At 35.0% G+C, this 15258-nt stretch overlaps 1 protein-coding gene and 1 long non-coding RNA gene across 2 annotated transcripts; both read left to right on the forward strand.

Annotated features, from left to right (window-relative positions):
* The first annotated feature begins 1621 nt into the window (after positions 1 to 1621).
* LOC121960367 lies at positions 1622 to 3156 on the forward strand. The gene is made up of 3 exons (XR_006106973.1): positions 1622 to 1642; positions 1757 to 1879; positions 3064 to 3156. It is a non-coding gene; the product is annotated as an uncharacterized LOC121960367 (long non-coding RNA).
* Positions 3157 to 5864: 2708 nt separating this feature from the next.
* Positions 5865 to 14799, forward strand: anxa13 (annexin A13). Its single transcript, XM_042510328.1, has 11 exons — positions 5865 to 6028; positions 7258 to 7333; positions 7432 to 7526; positions 7634 to 7804; positions 8464 to 8497; positions 10265 to 10344; positions 10604 to 10672; positions 11167 to 11268; positions 12572 to 12647; positions 13151 to 13263; positions 13480 to 14799. Exons 1-11 carry the CDS (start codon positions 6014 to 6016, stop codon positions 13597 to 13599), a joined length of 951 nt encoding a protein of 316 aa, XP_042366262.1. The 5' UTR covers positions 5865 to 6013; the 3' UTR covers positions 13600 to 14799.
* Positions 14800 to 15258: the final 459 nt, after the last annotated feature.

The raw sequence follows: 15258 nt of genomic DNA on the forward strand, positions 1-15258 counted from the left end.
AGAAAGTATTATAAAAGTGCATGGATCAGAATCCTGTAGTAAAAACAATGGATGCTATTATGGCTGTAAGTAATTATTGTCATCATTAAATGTACAAAATATATTAAAAAAGGGAAATAATTGTCATAGTGTCCAATGTGACAACTTCAAAATGCTTCAATATTTATCAAAATACCAAATAAAACTGCTCAAAATATAATACTAGTCCAGACATAAGTGATGCCTGATATCATGCCACTGCGTTTGAATTTAACTGTTTTCTGTTTATTTTTGTTCCTCAGCTCCTCTGCCGTTATTAACGCTCAAAGGGGCTGTCAGTGTGGCGAGGAGCGACGACTCCAGACGGAGCGCTTCACTTCATGCATCCATCACCGTATGTTTATAGCAAATGTACCAAACTGCCGCCATGTTAATTTTTTTCTGTCCTTAAGGGGGAAACTACAGGTAAAATCTTAGTTTGTTCATACACTGGTTGATTTTGTTGTCTTCCATAAAATGCCTTATTTAAACTCTTATTTTAAGCTGTAGATAGAGAATATGACCACTAGATAGAGCTGTTGATCCATATTTAGAAGTTATTTTTTAACTTGTTCATAATAAAACCCTTTTTTGTAGGGGAAAGCTTCACTAACAGCTGCCAGACAACATGAAGATCAGCGACTGAAGAGGAGTCAGTGTAACATCAACAGAGAGGTCATATTGCATCTAAACTTTTTGTAACAGTGGTCCAGTGTCACAGTGGTTTCATGTATTTTGGCAGCATTTTAGTATAACCATCATTAATAAGTAGCAAGTTAAACTTGAATTGATAGTTCTTTCACTGTTAAAAATAACAAAATGTACGTTATTATATTATATTTTATTATATATTATTATTTTTTATAATTCATGGTATTTTCACAGATTATTGTTGCACACATAACATTTTGGTTAGCTGTTAATAAGTTGCAATGTTTATAGTTTCACTGCACAGTATTTATCAACCATTTGTTAACGTAGTGTAATTATCATTTGCAACTTTATAATAGACATCCACATAATGTTTATACATGGATTTTACAAACCGATTATTAATCATTAACAAAAACTAAATAAACGATAGTAAATAAACTAAACTAAATATAGCATATAAAATGCTCTAATCTGTGTATCAATAAATGGAAAAAAAGTATCATGAATGTAGCATTACTAATAATTTGTAAACATAAGTTAATGTGAGAGTTATTCATTTTTTTCTTTTTTTTAAGTTGTATGCATTTTTAGATTTTTTTAAATTTAGATAATAAAAAGAATAATATGACTTTTGTTATTTGGAATGGCAAAACTTTAAGCCTAAATATCTTAAAACTTGTCAGAAAGTAGATAGAACCTCATAATTCATAGATTATCATTATTATTAATATTATATATAGTTTTTTATGTTTTATAACTTGCAAAATGTTTAAAATCAGTAACTAACTACTAACAAAAGTGAAATTAAATATCGATTTACGATGTATTAATGACGTTTATCATAAAGTGTGACTTGTGTTTCTTTAGGGAAACAAAAGTCAGTATGACAGAGAGCTTTGGCTGCAGGTGAAGGAGAGGAAACAACAGATAGAGAGGGAGAGAAGTAAAAACCCTTGCTGACGAGCTAAAGGTTAGTTATTTCATAACAAAAAGGATGGATTAGGCCTCTGTTTTTTCACAATAAAATCAGTGGTAGATTACTTATATGTTGACTAATGGGTCACAATTCTCCTGCCGTCTGCAGCACAATGAGACCATGCAGCACTCCATTTGGGGGATGCCGGGATGTGGCGCTCCGAACTACCACCTGGGCACAATGAAACGGACCAGAAGCCTCGACACGGCCGGGATTTTACCCCAGGAGCAGGTAAACAATGCACCGTTTATCAGCCTGAGCATTGTTCCATACAACAAAAGCTTAGTGTACTCGGAAAGTCTCCTGATCACAAGAAAGAAACTGAAATAGAGTCTGCAGCGACGCAAATCTCTAACAAACGAGGATTGTTGTGCTGTAATGAACAGTGTTGCCTCTGTAGTTATGTTGGATAAAAGCAGCAGCACACTGTTCTGCACAATGACAAAAAAAAGAGATACAGTGAATAATCGACTGTGGTTGCTCTGCTTAATACTTTTATTTTATTTTATTTTATTTTAGCATAGTACAGCTTCAGCCTGTTACAAACAAGCTGAAGTAACTGATGTTTTACATATAGCAATTATAGCTATTGCTTCTTTCTAAATCCTTTTCCTAGTTAGGCTTTTAGTAAAGAAAAAGAAGAAAAAATTACAAGATATCAAGGTTACAATGAAATAGTGTTCATACAATAACAGTAATGGTTAAAAAAAAAGGTTAATATAAACATCGATATGACAGAATTGCAACATACAGTTGCAGTGTGAAAAAAGTCAGAAATATCCATGTTACATTACCTTACAACACTCAACTGTAAGACATTATAAAATAGTTAAAAATGCTTGCATCTCTGATTTTAGCTCAGCCAACCTTTAACACGTTTGTTAGAGCTAAGAGGTCTTATGACGTAAGATTTTACAGTTGCTGCTTGCTGTGCCCCTGGTGTTCCTGCAACTATTTCGCCTACTAATAAATTTGCATAAAATATATCCAGCGCTAAATTTTGAAGGCATTTAAAAATCTGTTTAAGGGATTAGAATTTTAGGAAATTATCAAAACTGAGCCTGTTGTACTGCTTTAATATGTGACAGTGATGCCATCTCACGTTTTTTAATTTCCATTATTTTAAGGCTTGCTTATACAAACATGCAACAGGCTTTAATTGAGCTTCCTGCAGAGCTTTGCTGCCCCAAAAATGTTTTTCTAAGTAAAACTCCACCCTGGCCTCCTCTCAACACATCACATTTGTCTCGTAGCGGCTGAAACCCAAACCTCCGTCTGTGGTTCTTAACAGTAGGAGCCGGTCCGACTCTCACGAGCTGTGTTTGAGGTCTAAACATGAGTCTGGGTCCCGGGCCAGCATCACATTACTGCCGTTTCTCTGGCTGGCGCTCCTGAATGCTGTCTTTGTTTTCCAGATCCGTGATAAAGGCTTCAGTGGGACCCCTTTCCGCTGCTTGTGACATGAAGACCACAACGTCCCCAAACTGAGAGAGCCACAGAGCAGCCGGGCAAGGGTACTCTGACTTTTTTTCTTCAGGGGATGTTTTTGCCGCCATTGAGATTTTGGGCTTTTTCAGCAGCAGATTTTGATTGCGGAAAAGTAAATAAAGTCAGACTGAGAGAACAAAAACATGAAAATTACAACTCCACTACAAAAAATTAACAACTCGACAGCACAGTGAGCTTTCTGTTTACAGCTGCATGTGTTGCTGCATGAACAGGTGCCTGCAGCAGCAACAGTTTCCACTTTACATACCAACAACGGACTCTCAAGTTTTTATAAAAGGGGAATCAGTATTTAAGTTTAGTGCTATACTCTCAGAAAGCTGGGGTACTCAGAAAGACAGATTGAAATAATTAGGGATAAAATCAAAGCAGCAGAAGAGGAGAAAATATCCTGACTTTTAATCCCTGTTTACATTATACAGAGATTTTGAAAATTTTCCCTGTTTTATAAAATAATTCTGTCTAAACAACCTCAGTTTTATAAATCATCTCTGTCCAGGCCAGAGTGCAAAAATTATGTCTGGCAGTCGACCTCTTCACAGAGGTAATCAGGTTTACAAGCTAACTAGCGGTGGAGGAAGCATTCAGTTCTTTTACGAAGGTAAAAGTACTAATACCACACTATGAAAACACTCTGCTGCAAATAAAAGTCTTACTGTGAAATTGACATCATGTAAAATTAAGTACAATTGAGAAAAAAAATATAACCAAAAAAACAATGAAAATTACTTGAATATTTATCAGATGAGTTCCAATTAATATTCTATCAACTGGCTTTTCTCAGTTTAGTATAGTCGATAAAATGTAGTAAAGTATTAAAAGCAAAAAAAAAAACAAAAAAAAAAACCCCAAAGCAGAAAAATTAAAAAATTAAAAAAAAACCACAGCAGAAATTCAAAATTATTTAAAAAAGAATAGCTATTAAAAAATGGAAAATTACTTGAATGTTTGTCAAAATAATTTCCATTTAATGTTCTGTCAGCTGACTAGCTAATTGATCTAATGCACATGTATAAACTACACGGAAGTTTAATTTATAACAAAACCTCATATTTTCCTCTTTTTTATGCAAAAATCTTGTAAAGTAACGTGTATCTAAAGCTAAAAGCAGTGAAATCATAAAGTGGCATGAAAAGAAAGACTCAAGTAAAGTAAAAGTACCTGAAATGTAAGTACAGTACTTAAGTAAATGTACTTAGTGACATTCCACCACTGATAAATGAGCATAACTCTTAGCAAGAAAGCAAATTACCACGTTTCAAAAAAAAAAAAAAAAAAAAAAAAGAAAAACTTAAATTCTTTTTTAAAGTCCTGGGAGTCATATCAGAAACCATGAGATTACTGGACAAGTTGATCAACAACTGAGCTGCATGATTGAAGCCGATTTAAAACTTTTAATTAAGAACGACAGTTGTTTGATTCTGCTTTTCTGGAAAGTTTAAGTGCACAGAGTTTGATTTAACATCAGCCTACACAGGTCAGAGAAAATGTTTCCTGCAGATTTAAATCCTACTTATTAAGTTGTTACTGTAATTGGCGCATGTGATTTATCCTGCGGTAAAACAGCTACTTTGTTTGAATAACTAACTTTGATACTTTGGAATTATTAGTCCAGAAAGTCCCTGATTGATCCTCCTGGTAATTTCCACATAATTATAAAGAGGAGAGAGATGAATCATCGCCCTGTAATTGCACAGCTTTGTTCATGACGCCAGCAAACTCTTAATTGGCAGTTTTTACTCAGATGCTGTGCGTATTTAGTTTCATAGGCTAAAGGCCGTTATTGCAGAGGACAGCAGCAGCTCTGCCCCTCAGTGGGGGAGTAATTATGATGCAGGCACAGTGAAATACCAGTGGTTGGAGTCCGAGTCTGGTAATTATACTGTGGAGCTGTAAGTTTGTACCTTTGGGGTCATTGTTGTCGCATGCAAATATTGTGCACTAGAAGAAGAGAAACTATTCAGCAAGTTAGAACTTTCTATTAGTTCTACTTTCTATACTTTCTATTACTATGTGAATTTATATGTATATAGTAGTAGAAGATACTGCATATATATATATATATATATATATATATATATATATATATATATATATATATATATATATATATATATATATATATTATATACATATATATATATATATATAATTTATACACTGCAAACAATACATAATAAAGCAGGACAAACTATATACATATATATAAAATATATATATATATGTATATATATATATATATATATATGCAGTTCATAGTTCATACACTGCAAACATAATAAACATAATAAATATAAGCAGGACAAACTATATACAACTATATACATAAGTGGTATTTAACCAAAGTATCAAATATAAAGTATTTAAAACTTTACAAGTGTTTTCAAGTGCTTTCTTAGCTCATAAAAAATAAATAGATTCATAATTTTTTTTTTCTCAACGATCAAGTCCATTTTATCATAAAAAATATTACTTTTTTGTAGTTGAACGCTTAAACCAGTCAATGTTTTAAAGAAATGTTCTATTTCTATGCAAAATAATTGGACGCAGAGTCATTTACAGGGGAGTATTATACTCTGAAAGTACAGTGCTTTATTTTACTGTAAAAGATGACAGTATCAGTGCCAGTGACAGCGTAGTTCTCACTAAATGCGGCATGTGACCGCACAGTGGTTGAGGATGTAAATGGTTAACGCGACGGCGCAGCGAGTCCGTGGTGACGTCACACGCTGGTCTGCGCTACTCTGGGCCGCAGCTTGACTCAGGAGGAGGAGGACAAGTGTCTCAAACTACTCTACCACTTTTTTTTATACCCCAACAGATAACCAGCTGCAGCCGGAAAAAAAACATCCTAAAAAAATGGGCAACTGTCAAGTAGGTACCACTGAAACAGATCGCTTTAGTCGCGCTGGTTATAAAAACAGAAAATCTTTAAACTCTCAGCAGTCTGCTGCTTTAACTGTGAGCGACAGAGTAACGGTTTGGCGAATAGGATCAAGAATTGAATTTTAAAAAGATAATAGATTTCGTTGGTTATTCCTCTTAAAATCTTGTATTTAGTGCTGATTCTGCATCCTGGCTTGCTCCGCATTGCCTCTATTCGCCGTCAATCTGCGCACATCATGTAAACCAGATTAATCTCTTCTTTATTCCAGTTAGAACTGGAAGTACTGGTGTCATAATCACAATATTTGGTGTTTCTTTAAATGTAAACGTCGCCAATGACACCGTGTGACAGACAGTCGTGTCTGGTTTACGCAGAGGAAAAGGGCCACTCCCCTGCGGAATTCATCACGGCTCCGTTAGATGTGTGCGTGCGGATGAATGAGTGGGGCCCTGTGTGTGTGCGTGCGTGTGTGTGTTTAGGTAAACAGTGCAGAAATGTAAAGATGGGGGAGGGTGCCAGCCGATTTTAGTCAGATTTCTGTGTTTTTTGTGCATTTGTGCTCACTTGTTTATTGTTTTACTTCACTGACAACTATAGTTACATCAATGGACACTGAAAAAAAACATTTAATAATAACTTAAAATAGCTTTATTTAATGTTTAACTATAAGGAAAGTGCTGCTTTAACCCTTTAATGTCCTCTCAAAGAAAAAAAGCAATAGGCTGTATTTCATTTGCACCTTCTTATTTCCTTGGAGCTAAAAAAACAAAAATCCTTTTCTTCTTTTTTTGTTAAAAGACCCCACTGTGTATTTAATATATATATATATATATATATTATATATATATATATATATATACAGTTACTGATTTACTAAACATTCTTTCTGTCATTGGTGAGAAAAGTGAAGTGGCTTTAAACTCTTCTTTATTGTTGGGGATGGTATATAGTTTTCTAGAGTTGCCCTGTTGGTGTCTGGGCCGCACTTTGGTCACTTTTTCATGCAGCCGCCCACAAGTTTGTTTAAAGACTTCTGGCCCCGAATTCCCTCAACTCAAGCATTGTGTCCTCCCCTCCCCCATCTGCCAGCTGCTCCTGCATCGCTATCATGAACCCAACTGAACTTCATTAACTTACACAGCATAGTAATCTGAGTATTATAGGAAGCTGTTTTTAGCTCTTTTGTCATCAACATATCAATCTTTTATTCTCTCAGCCCACTATTGTGCCCTACGATGATTTTAATGTCGTGGCTGACATTAAGGCCATCCGCAAAGCCTGCAAAGGATTTGGTAAGTTTGAAAACTATTCACTGAAATTCTAGTACATCTTGCATATTATGTTGTTTTATTGTTTTTGTTCATCTGTTTTTGTTTTGTCTTCGCTGCAGGAACTGATGAGCAGGCCATCATTGACATCCTGGCAAACCGCTGCTCAGCTCAGCGACAGGAAATTAAACACGCCTATTTTGAAAAGTATGATGATGTGAGTGTCGTTCAGTAATACACTTTCCATAAAAATTAATATTAATCTAATTTCATATATATTCCATGCTTTTCCATCACTAATCACAATTGGATTCCCTGTGATAGGAGTTGGTGGATGTGTTGAAGAGCGAGCTGTCGGGGAACTTTGAGAACGCCATCCTCGCCATGCTGGACCCGCCCGTCATCTTCGCTGTGAAGGAGCTGAGGAAGGCCATGAAGGGAGCAGGCACTGATGAAGACGTCCTGGTGGAGATCCTCTGCACCGCCACCAACGCTGTCAGTCACAAATCTAACAGCATCGATTAAGTTCAAATGACCAGTGTGTAGGATTTAGACAGATATATTCGCAGAAATGGAACATAATGTAATTAGTATGATTTCTTTAGCGTATAATCACCTGAAAAAACAGAATCGTCATGTTTTTCTTTCCTTAGAATGAGCAGTTCATATCGACATAGAGAGTGGGTCTTTGTCCATGTTGCACCACTATGTCTCTCCAGTAACCCAGAGTGGACAAACCAATAGCCATTCACTTTTTTTGTGTTTTTTTTCATCGGCCACTCTAGTTAGCAGCCCCTCTGAGGAAAAAAAACAGCTGAAACTGCTTTATTCAGTGTGTTTACCTGTTTAAATCTCAGTTTATTTTGGAGAGAAAGACCTCTTTGCACATAATTCAGCTCCTGTTCAAACCTACCTGAACATTTGGGTCAGAAAAAAGGTGAACACACATTAGCAGGTAGGGGATTAGTGGCCTGTCTGTGACAGTATAGGAAAAACACTGATTAGTAATGTGAAATTGCTCTATTCAGTGTTTTTGCCTGTTTAAATATAATGTATTTCTGTGCCATTTCAGATGCTTTTGTCACTGGCATTGAAACAAATACCTTTTATATTTTGTAATGTAGAATATCCTAACTGTTAATTGTTTACCACAGGACATTGCCATGTTCAAGGAATGCTACTTTCAAGGTAAGCCATTTACAAAATCTTTTTTACTTGGCGTCTACCCCTTCTTCCTTTCCATCCATATTGTTGTTATCAGTTTCTTATTTGGCATAAAATCATGCCGTGCAGTTGTTAAACCTCTCATCCCACTATGTTATTAATGACACTATTTCCCTTCCGTGTATTAGAAACGCTGGAGGAAATGGCTCAGGGTGACTCATTTGGATGTATGACATACTGTACTATTCCTGTCCCTTTAGCCATGTAATCTACAGTCATGCTGTGTTTGGTCAAGGCCCATCCTGTTTACTATCATACTCACTGATAGATGATTATATACCAACGTCTTCCTTAGCATGACTCCAGGGACATTAGCCATGTGTGGAATGAATGCTAAAATTATTCCAAAATATATTCCAAATATAATATTTTCTCACTGTCACTCACTGGTAAGGCCTTATTTGTAAAAAGTTAATAATTGAATGAGTGTGTAAATGACTGGCGCAAAGATACTTGAGGTGCCAGTGCTTGCACAATCTAAGTTAGCTTATCAGATTTTTGGCAGAGTTATTAAAGTTTTGTGTATATCGTTAGTTTCTATTCTTAGTTTTTAAATTCAGTTTAGTTGCAGTTAGTTTTCAATGTGGGTTTGCCTGCTTCAGCGTAGACTTTATTGTCTAAAAATGTTTAGTTTTAGTTTCATATTAATGAAATTTAGTATCAGTTATTTTGTTGGAAGCAAGTTTTCAGAAGGTCGGAGTAGGTATTACAGTGCAAATACCACATTTTAGACATTGAACATATGCACCAGTGCCCTTGGCTTGATTTCTTTCAAAAACGTGATAAGGCAATGAGAAACTTAAGAAGAAATAACCCCCAAATTAGCAAAAAATTAGCAAAAAAAAAACACAAGAAAATAACCAAGAAACTAGGGGGGTTAGAAAAAAAGTGCTTTAAAATAACTAATAATAAATCTGTACCACCATAATTTAAAAACATAATTATGATAATTATAAATATATAGTAAATCTGATAATTTCTTGCAATTTGCAGAACATTATAATTCTATACTTCTGTGCTTAACTTTGAAACCAGAGCAAATTTTCTTGATTTCTTTCAAAAACATTAGAAGAAGGCAATGAGCAACAAATGACGAAATTATCTCAAAATTAACAAAAAAAATTGTAAAAAGTACAAGAAAATTACATGAAAATTAGTAATAAGAAAAATAAAGCAAAAAACCCAACAACAAAATAAAAATAGAAATTAAATAAACAAGGAAATGATCTGTAAAAGGTGCTTAAAAATGTAATATAATTCTGTAACCTAATATTTAAATATCAAATTATGATCATTTTAAATATAGTTTCCCTAGCTCTTTTTCCCCTAGTTTTTAAAAAAATCATTTTCTAGGTCTACTAATTTCTTGCAATTTGCAGAATATTTCTTGCCAAGTTGCTCATTCCCTTTTTCCCCATTTGTTTGTTAAAAAAAAAATCAAACCAGTTTGCTCTGGGTTTTTAGAATTGAATTACCTGTGAAAAGTGTCTGAAAGCAGCACAAAAAAAGTGATGTCGATCTAGGATTTAAAAGGTCACAGGACTCAAATCGAACTTTGAAAAGTAGGATAATTATTAACTTTGGTTAAAAATACTGGAACACCAAAAAACTTGTACTTCAACATGTTATACAAGAGTATCTCAGGGTGGACTTCCACTTAAAATACTTTAGACGTAAAATAAACAGAATGGCTTTTCGTTTTATTTGACCTTTTTTGTGTTTACATTTCAGTGCATGAGCGCGATCTTGAAGCAGATATCGAGGGAGACACAAGCGGGGACGTTAGAAACCTGCTCATGGCTCTGATGCAGGTACGTGGCCCCGAGTTTCTACTCCACTGGAGTAACTGGATTCCTCCAGTCTGCTGTGGGACTGAAATGGATCTCAGTCTGCTTGTGCCTAGTCATTACACACACACACACACACACACACACACACACACACACACACACACACTGGCCACAGTCCAGACACTCTCTCATGAGTAAAGCGGGGGCCAGATACAGTTGCTTCAGTCTGACTTAAAGGCCTCACTCCACAGCAAAAGTCATCTTGCTCTTTGTCCTGCAGGGAAACAGAGATGAGAGTTACGAGGTGGACGAGGAACTGGCTGAATCAGACGCTGCCTGCCTGTTTGAGGTAATCCTTCTTTAACCCTTTCAACTCTGGATCGACATCAGTTCCCCTGTGCTTCATTCAAGCACCTTGAGCAAACCTGAGCAAATTGGTTTTTGACTCCAACAAAAGCAATGACCAGCTTGGTAAAAAATGTCCCACAAATTGCAAGAATTTAGTAAAAAGTGACAAGAAAATAGCCAAAAGATTTGTTTAAAAATTTTTCCCCGAAAAATGGAAACGATTTCCATAAAGCTGTATTTATAAATATATCAATGTTAAATTTAAAATAATATTATGGTAAATGATTTATTTTCAGGTATTTCTTTGTAACTTTTTTTTTATTACTAATTTCTTTGCTAATTGTTGTGACATGTCTTACAAGGTTGCTCGTTGCCTTCTTCCTTTTTTTTTTATAAATCAAACCAATTTGCTCAGGTTTCAAAGGGTTAATACTAAATTCATGATCACCTCATTGTTTGATTAATTCTAAACAGTGTTGATGTTTACTGATGCAGGCTGGTGAGGGTTGCTTTGGGACAGACGAGTCCACGTTCAGCTACATCCTGGCCTCCAGAAATTACCTGCAGCTACAGGCCACCTTTAAGATATATGAGCAGGTAGGTTTCAGTGTCAGTGTCCAGAGATAGCTGCAGTAATATTACATATCAGTGTATATGACCCCACATTTCATCTTCAGCTGCTGGTTCTCATGAACATGCAGACAGATATATTTAAGCTTTCTTGCTTATGGGAGCCCATTTCTACCAATGTGATGGAAGGAAAAAACATCCTGTAAGTCATTAGAATAAGTAACTTTCTCAAAATAATGAGGTAGTAGCTCAAAATAATGAGAAACTTTACCAAAATAATGACTTAGTTATCTCAAAATAATGAGAAACTGTCTCAAAAAATAAGTTGGTGCCTTAAAAATAATGAGAAACAAAGTAGGTCATTATTTTGAGTATGTTTCTCATTACTTTAACCCTCAGGGCCCCCTGAAATATTACACACACTGGTATCGCCCTGGGCAACAAAATGCACTTTTCAAGATCAAGCTCAAAAATATAATACATTCATATTTTTTCTAATTTAATGAGTGATTTTTTTAACCAATATGAGTCCCAATCATAAATATCAAATAGTAATTTTTTTTTTTTTTTTTTAGAATTTTAACCCCTTAAAAGCAAGGTTTTTATCATGATGCCCTTATGTTTTTCAGATGAAAAAAAAAGTTATTTTCAGTATACTACATGCAGAGTAGATTTTTAGATGTATTTATTTATTTTTTGGTTATCACAGCCTGGGATAAGTTACTGATTTGCAGTAACATTGATTGTGACAGTGCATTTAGTGGAAATAGCATGTAATTTCTACATATGTTATATATGGTAAAAAACAAAACAAAACAAAAAAAAAAAAAACATAATTAGGTGGAAAATAGTAAAAATGACCAATTCAAAAGCCCAGAATGACACCCAGAAATAACACAATGCATGTTTTTATGCTTTGATGGCTCTTGCAGTTTGAATGGATTTTTTGCACCTAACAGTATGAATGTAATAATTTTGTTCACTCAGTGTACTGTAGGAGCTGAGCTGGAAATTACAAGATTAAACAAAAATACACAATCTTAAATTTATGCCATATGCATGAAAGCAGCCAACTTTTGCTTTTATTTTTTTGTGTGAGAAAGTTACTCATTATTTTGAGACACTACCTCATTATTTTGTTTTCCATTTTAATGACTTACAGGATCATTTTTTCACTTCATCACACAGGCAGAAATGTGCTTCAGTAGGTGGGCCTTTAAAATGCCCTGAACATCTCTGATTACAGGATTAGAATGACTCTGTAAATGAAGCATTACCGCTTTAAGATATCGCCAGTGCTCAGATTCAACCTTTCATTTTTTCTCTGTAGCTCTCTGGGACTGAAATCCTGGATGCCATTGAGAGTGAGACCTCTGGGACACTGAAGAAATGCTACAAAGCCCTTGGTTAGTATGTCTTATTTTTATTTATTTAGTTTTTACATATTTTATTTAGGATTTATTTATTTTGTTTCCTTGTATTTGTCATTTTTGTCGCTTTTATTGCCTTTGTTGTTTTTGGTCTATTTTTTGTATTATTTTATATTGACATTTTATGTCCTGCATCTTGCATTATTTGTTTGTTATTTTATTTGTTTTTTTATTATTTTTATCATTACTATTAAACTGTTGAATATTGAAATACAGTATACTCAGTCTAGGACCGAAATCCAGGCCTCATATCAGTTATATTGTCCAAGAAGGATAAGACATAAAGAACAAGCCAGGTGATTTATTAGGTCACATTAAAATCGAAAACCCCACAAAATTATATGGGTAGACTATAATAACTCCTACAGTATGTGTGTATATATAAACAATGTCACGGGTTCGGTAAAGTGTTGAATTAACAGACTGTGTGGTGGCAAACAGCAGTTAAATTTAATAAAAGCTTTCCTTTCTTCCCTCAGTGAGAGTTGCTAAGAACCCTCAGCTCTACTTTGCCAGACGTCTGCACGATGCCATGAAAGGAGCGGGCACGGACGAGGACACGCTCATTCGCATCATCGTGTGTCGCTCTGAGGTAAATGCACTAATGGATCAACGGGAGAGAAAAAAAACAGAAAAAAAACCCAATGTGTTAAAAGGGTAAAATTAAAGCAGATTTGATGATTGAAAAAAGGAAAACTAAAAAAATAAATGATAGCCCGTTACTGCAGATTTCTGACTCATGGACTTATAGACGGCGCAATTGCTTTTTCTTTAATAGTTTTTTGATTCTTGTCTTTGTTGTCAACAGTACGATTTAGAGACCATCAAAGACATGTACCTGGAGAAGTACGACGTGTCTCTGAAGGAGGCGCTGAAGGACGAGTGCAGCGGCGACTTTAAACGTCTCCTCCTGGCGATCTGCCACTGAGCGCCGGAGAGTTAGACGGGCGGACGTGGACAGACAGCAGAGCGTGTTTATACTGAGGACGCTGCTGTTTTCTGTCTAACAGACTAACTCAGTGTCTCCATGTGACATTATGTAGGGAGCAGGAGGGTGGAAGTGATAGAATAATTAACCTGATTCATGTCTCTCGTCCAAACTCTGTGAATCTAGGCGGCTCTGTTTTTAAACTTGTTCTACAGACATTAATTAGGCCATTTAAGTGGATTTACTCATCCGTCTGTGTCTGTCAATTACTGCCTGTTTCTAAGTCAATTTGTAGCTTTGGCTCTGAATGCGTTTACCAGCATTTACACAGTGATATGTGAGTTTTAGTCACTGCAAATAAGCACCAAAATTTATACATTTCCAGGAACCAACTGTTGTCACACTGATGCAATTAGTGAGATTTGATGAGGTGGTGTGAGGCTTTTAAGGATAATCACATTGTAAACATGATTGTACACTGGCAAAAAAAGTCTTTCTGCTGCTGCATTCACTGTTAAGAGACGCTGGTGTTACATTAGTACCATGTTCAAGTATTACGCTGTTTTAGATCAAGTAATTCTTTGTTTTTTTATTTTTATTCTGTATCTTTCACCCTCCACGCCCCCAAAACCCAGTGACCGTTCACTGCTGTTAGGACTAATGCAATCACTCCATGTGGCTTAAAGTTTGTGCTTTTAAATGGAGAAATGTGAAAGTTTGTCATGAAGGAATAATAGAGGGTATGTTGAAGGTTATGCAATGTTATGTGAAAGGATTTTATGAATTTTCTGATTATAAATTTCATCACTTGCTTATTGAAAGAAACTATATATTGATTTACAGTACATTTCTATCCTTCACTACATCTAGAAAAACTTGACAAATCCAAATACACCTCACCTTGTTATATATATATTTTTTTGTATTTTGCGACTAACACAGTTTAATATATAATACTAAGTTTACTGTTTTAGGTAGGCCAGAGGGTATATGAGAAGAAACATAACATCTAGGCAGTCTGGTGTCATTTGTGTGTCTAAGGCAGCTGAGATTTGTTAAAAGTACCACTATTGTAAACATTTTGCAACAAGCAGAGTAGATTTGCAAGAGAACCAGGGCATCGGCTGGAGTTGTAGGTGTTTGTCCCTCTATAGCCAAAGAATTTTAGTTAAACTGCAAATAAAGTTCCCTGTAAGATCATAATGTGTCACTGGTTTTATTTATTTATTCACTTATTATCAGTATACTGGAATTGACAAAAATAATTTAAATAGAAAAGCCAGTGTTCAATGTATAGAACGTTACTTTTTTTTGGTTATTGTTACTTTATTATATATTTAAAACAACTGCCTCTGCAGTGTTTATGCACAATGACGCAGTTGTCAATTTCATTTCCATTACAACTGTATCAAGCATTTAGTTGCTGTCCAATGTAAACAACACAGTTTTACGGTCTGTATTAAATCAAGACAATTTACAAAAATGCATACAGATACATAAACTGAAGGACTAAGCAAAAGTACATTTTAAAGAAAATTATGTAAAATATTAAAATAATATACATAGTCTATATTTTTAAGCACTTTAATTTTTTTAACTTTCTAAAAACTAGGGGAAAAGTTTTAGGGAAGAAAAAAAAGCGTCTTCTTTTTGTTGTTT

This window comes from Plectropomus leopardus, chromosome 21, assembly GCF_008729295.1.
Source record: "Plectropomus leopardus isolate mb chromosome 21, YSFRI_Pleo_2.0, whole genome shotgun sequence".
Classification (NCBI taxonomy): domain Eukaryota; kingdom Metazoa; phylum Chordata; class Actinopteri; order Perciformes; family Serranidae; genus Plectropomus; species Plectropomus leopardus.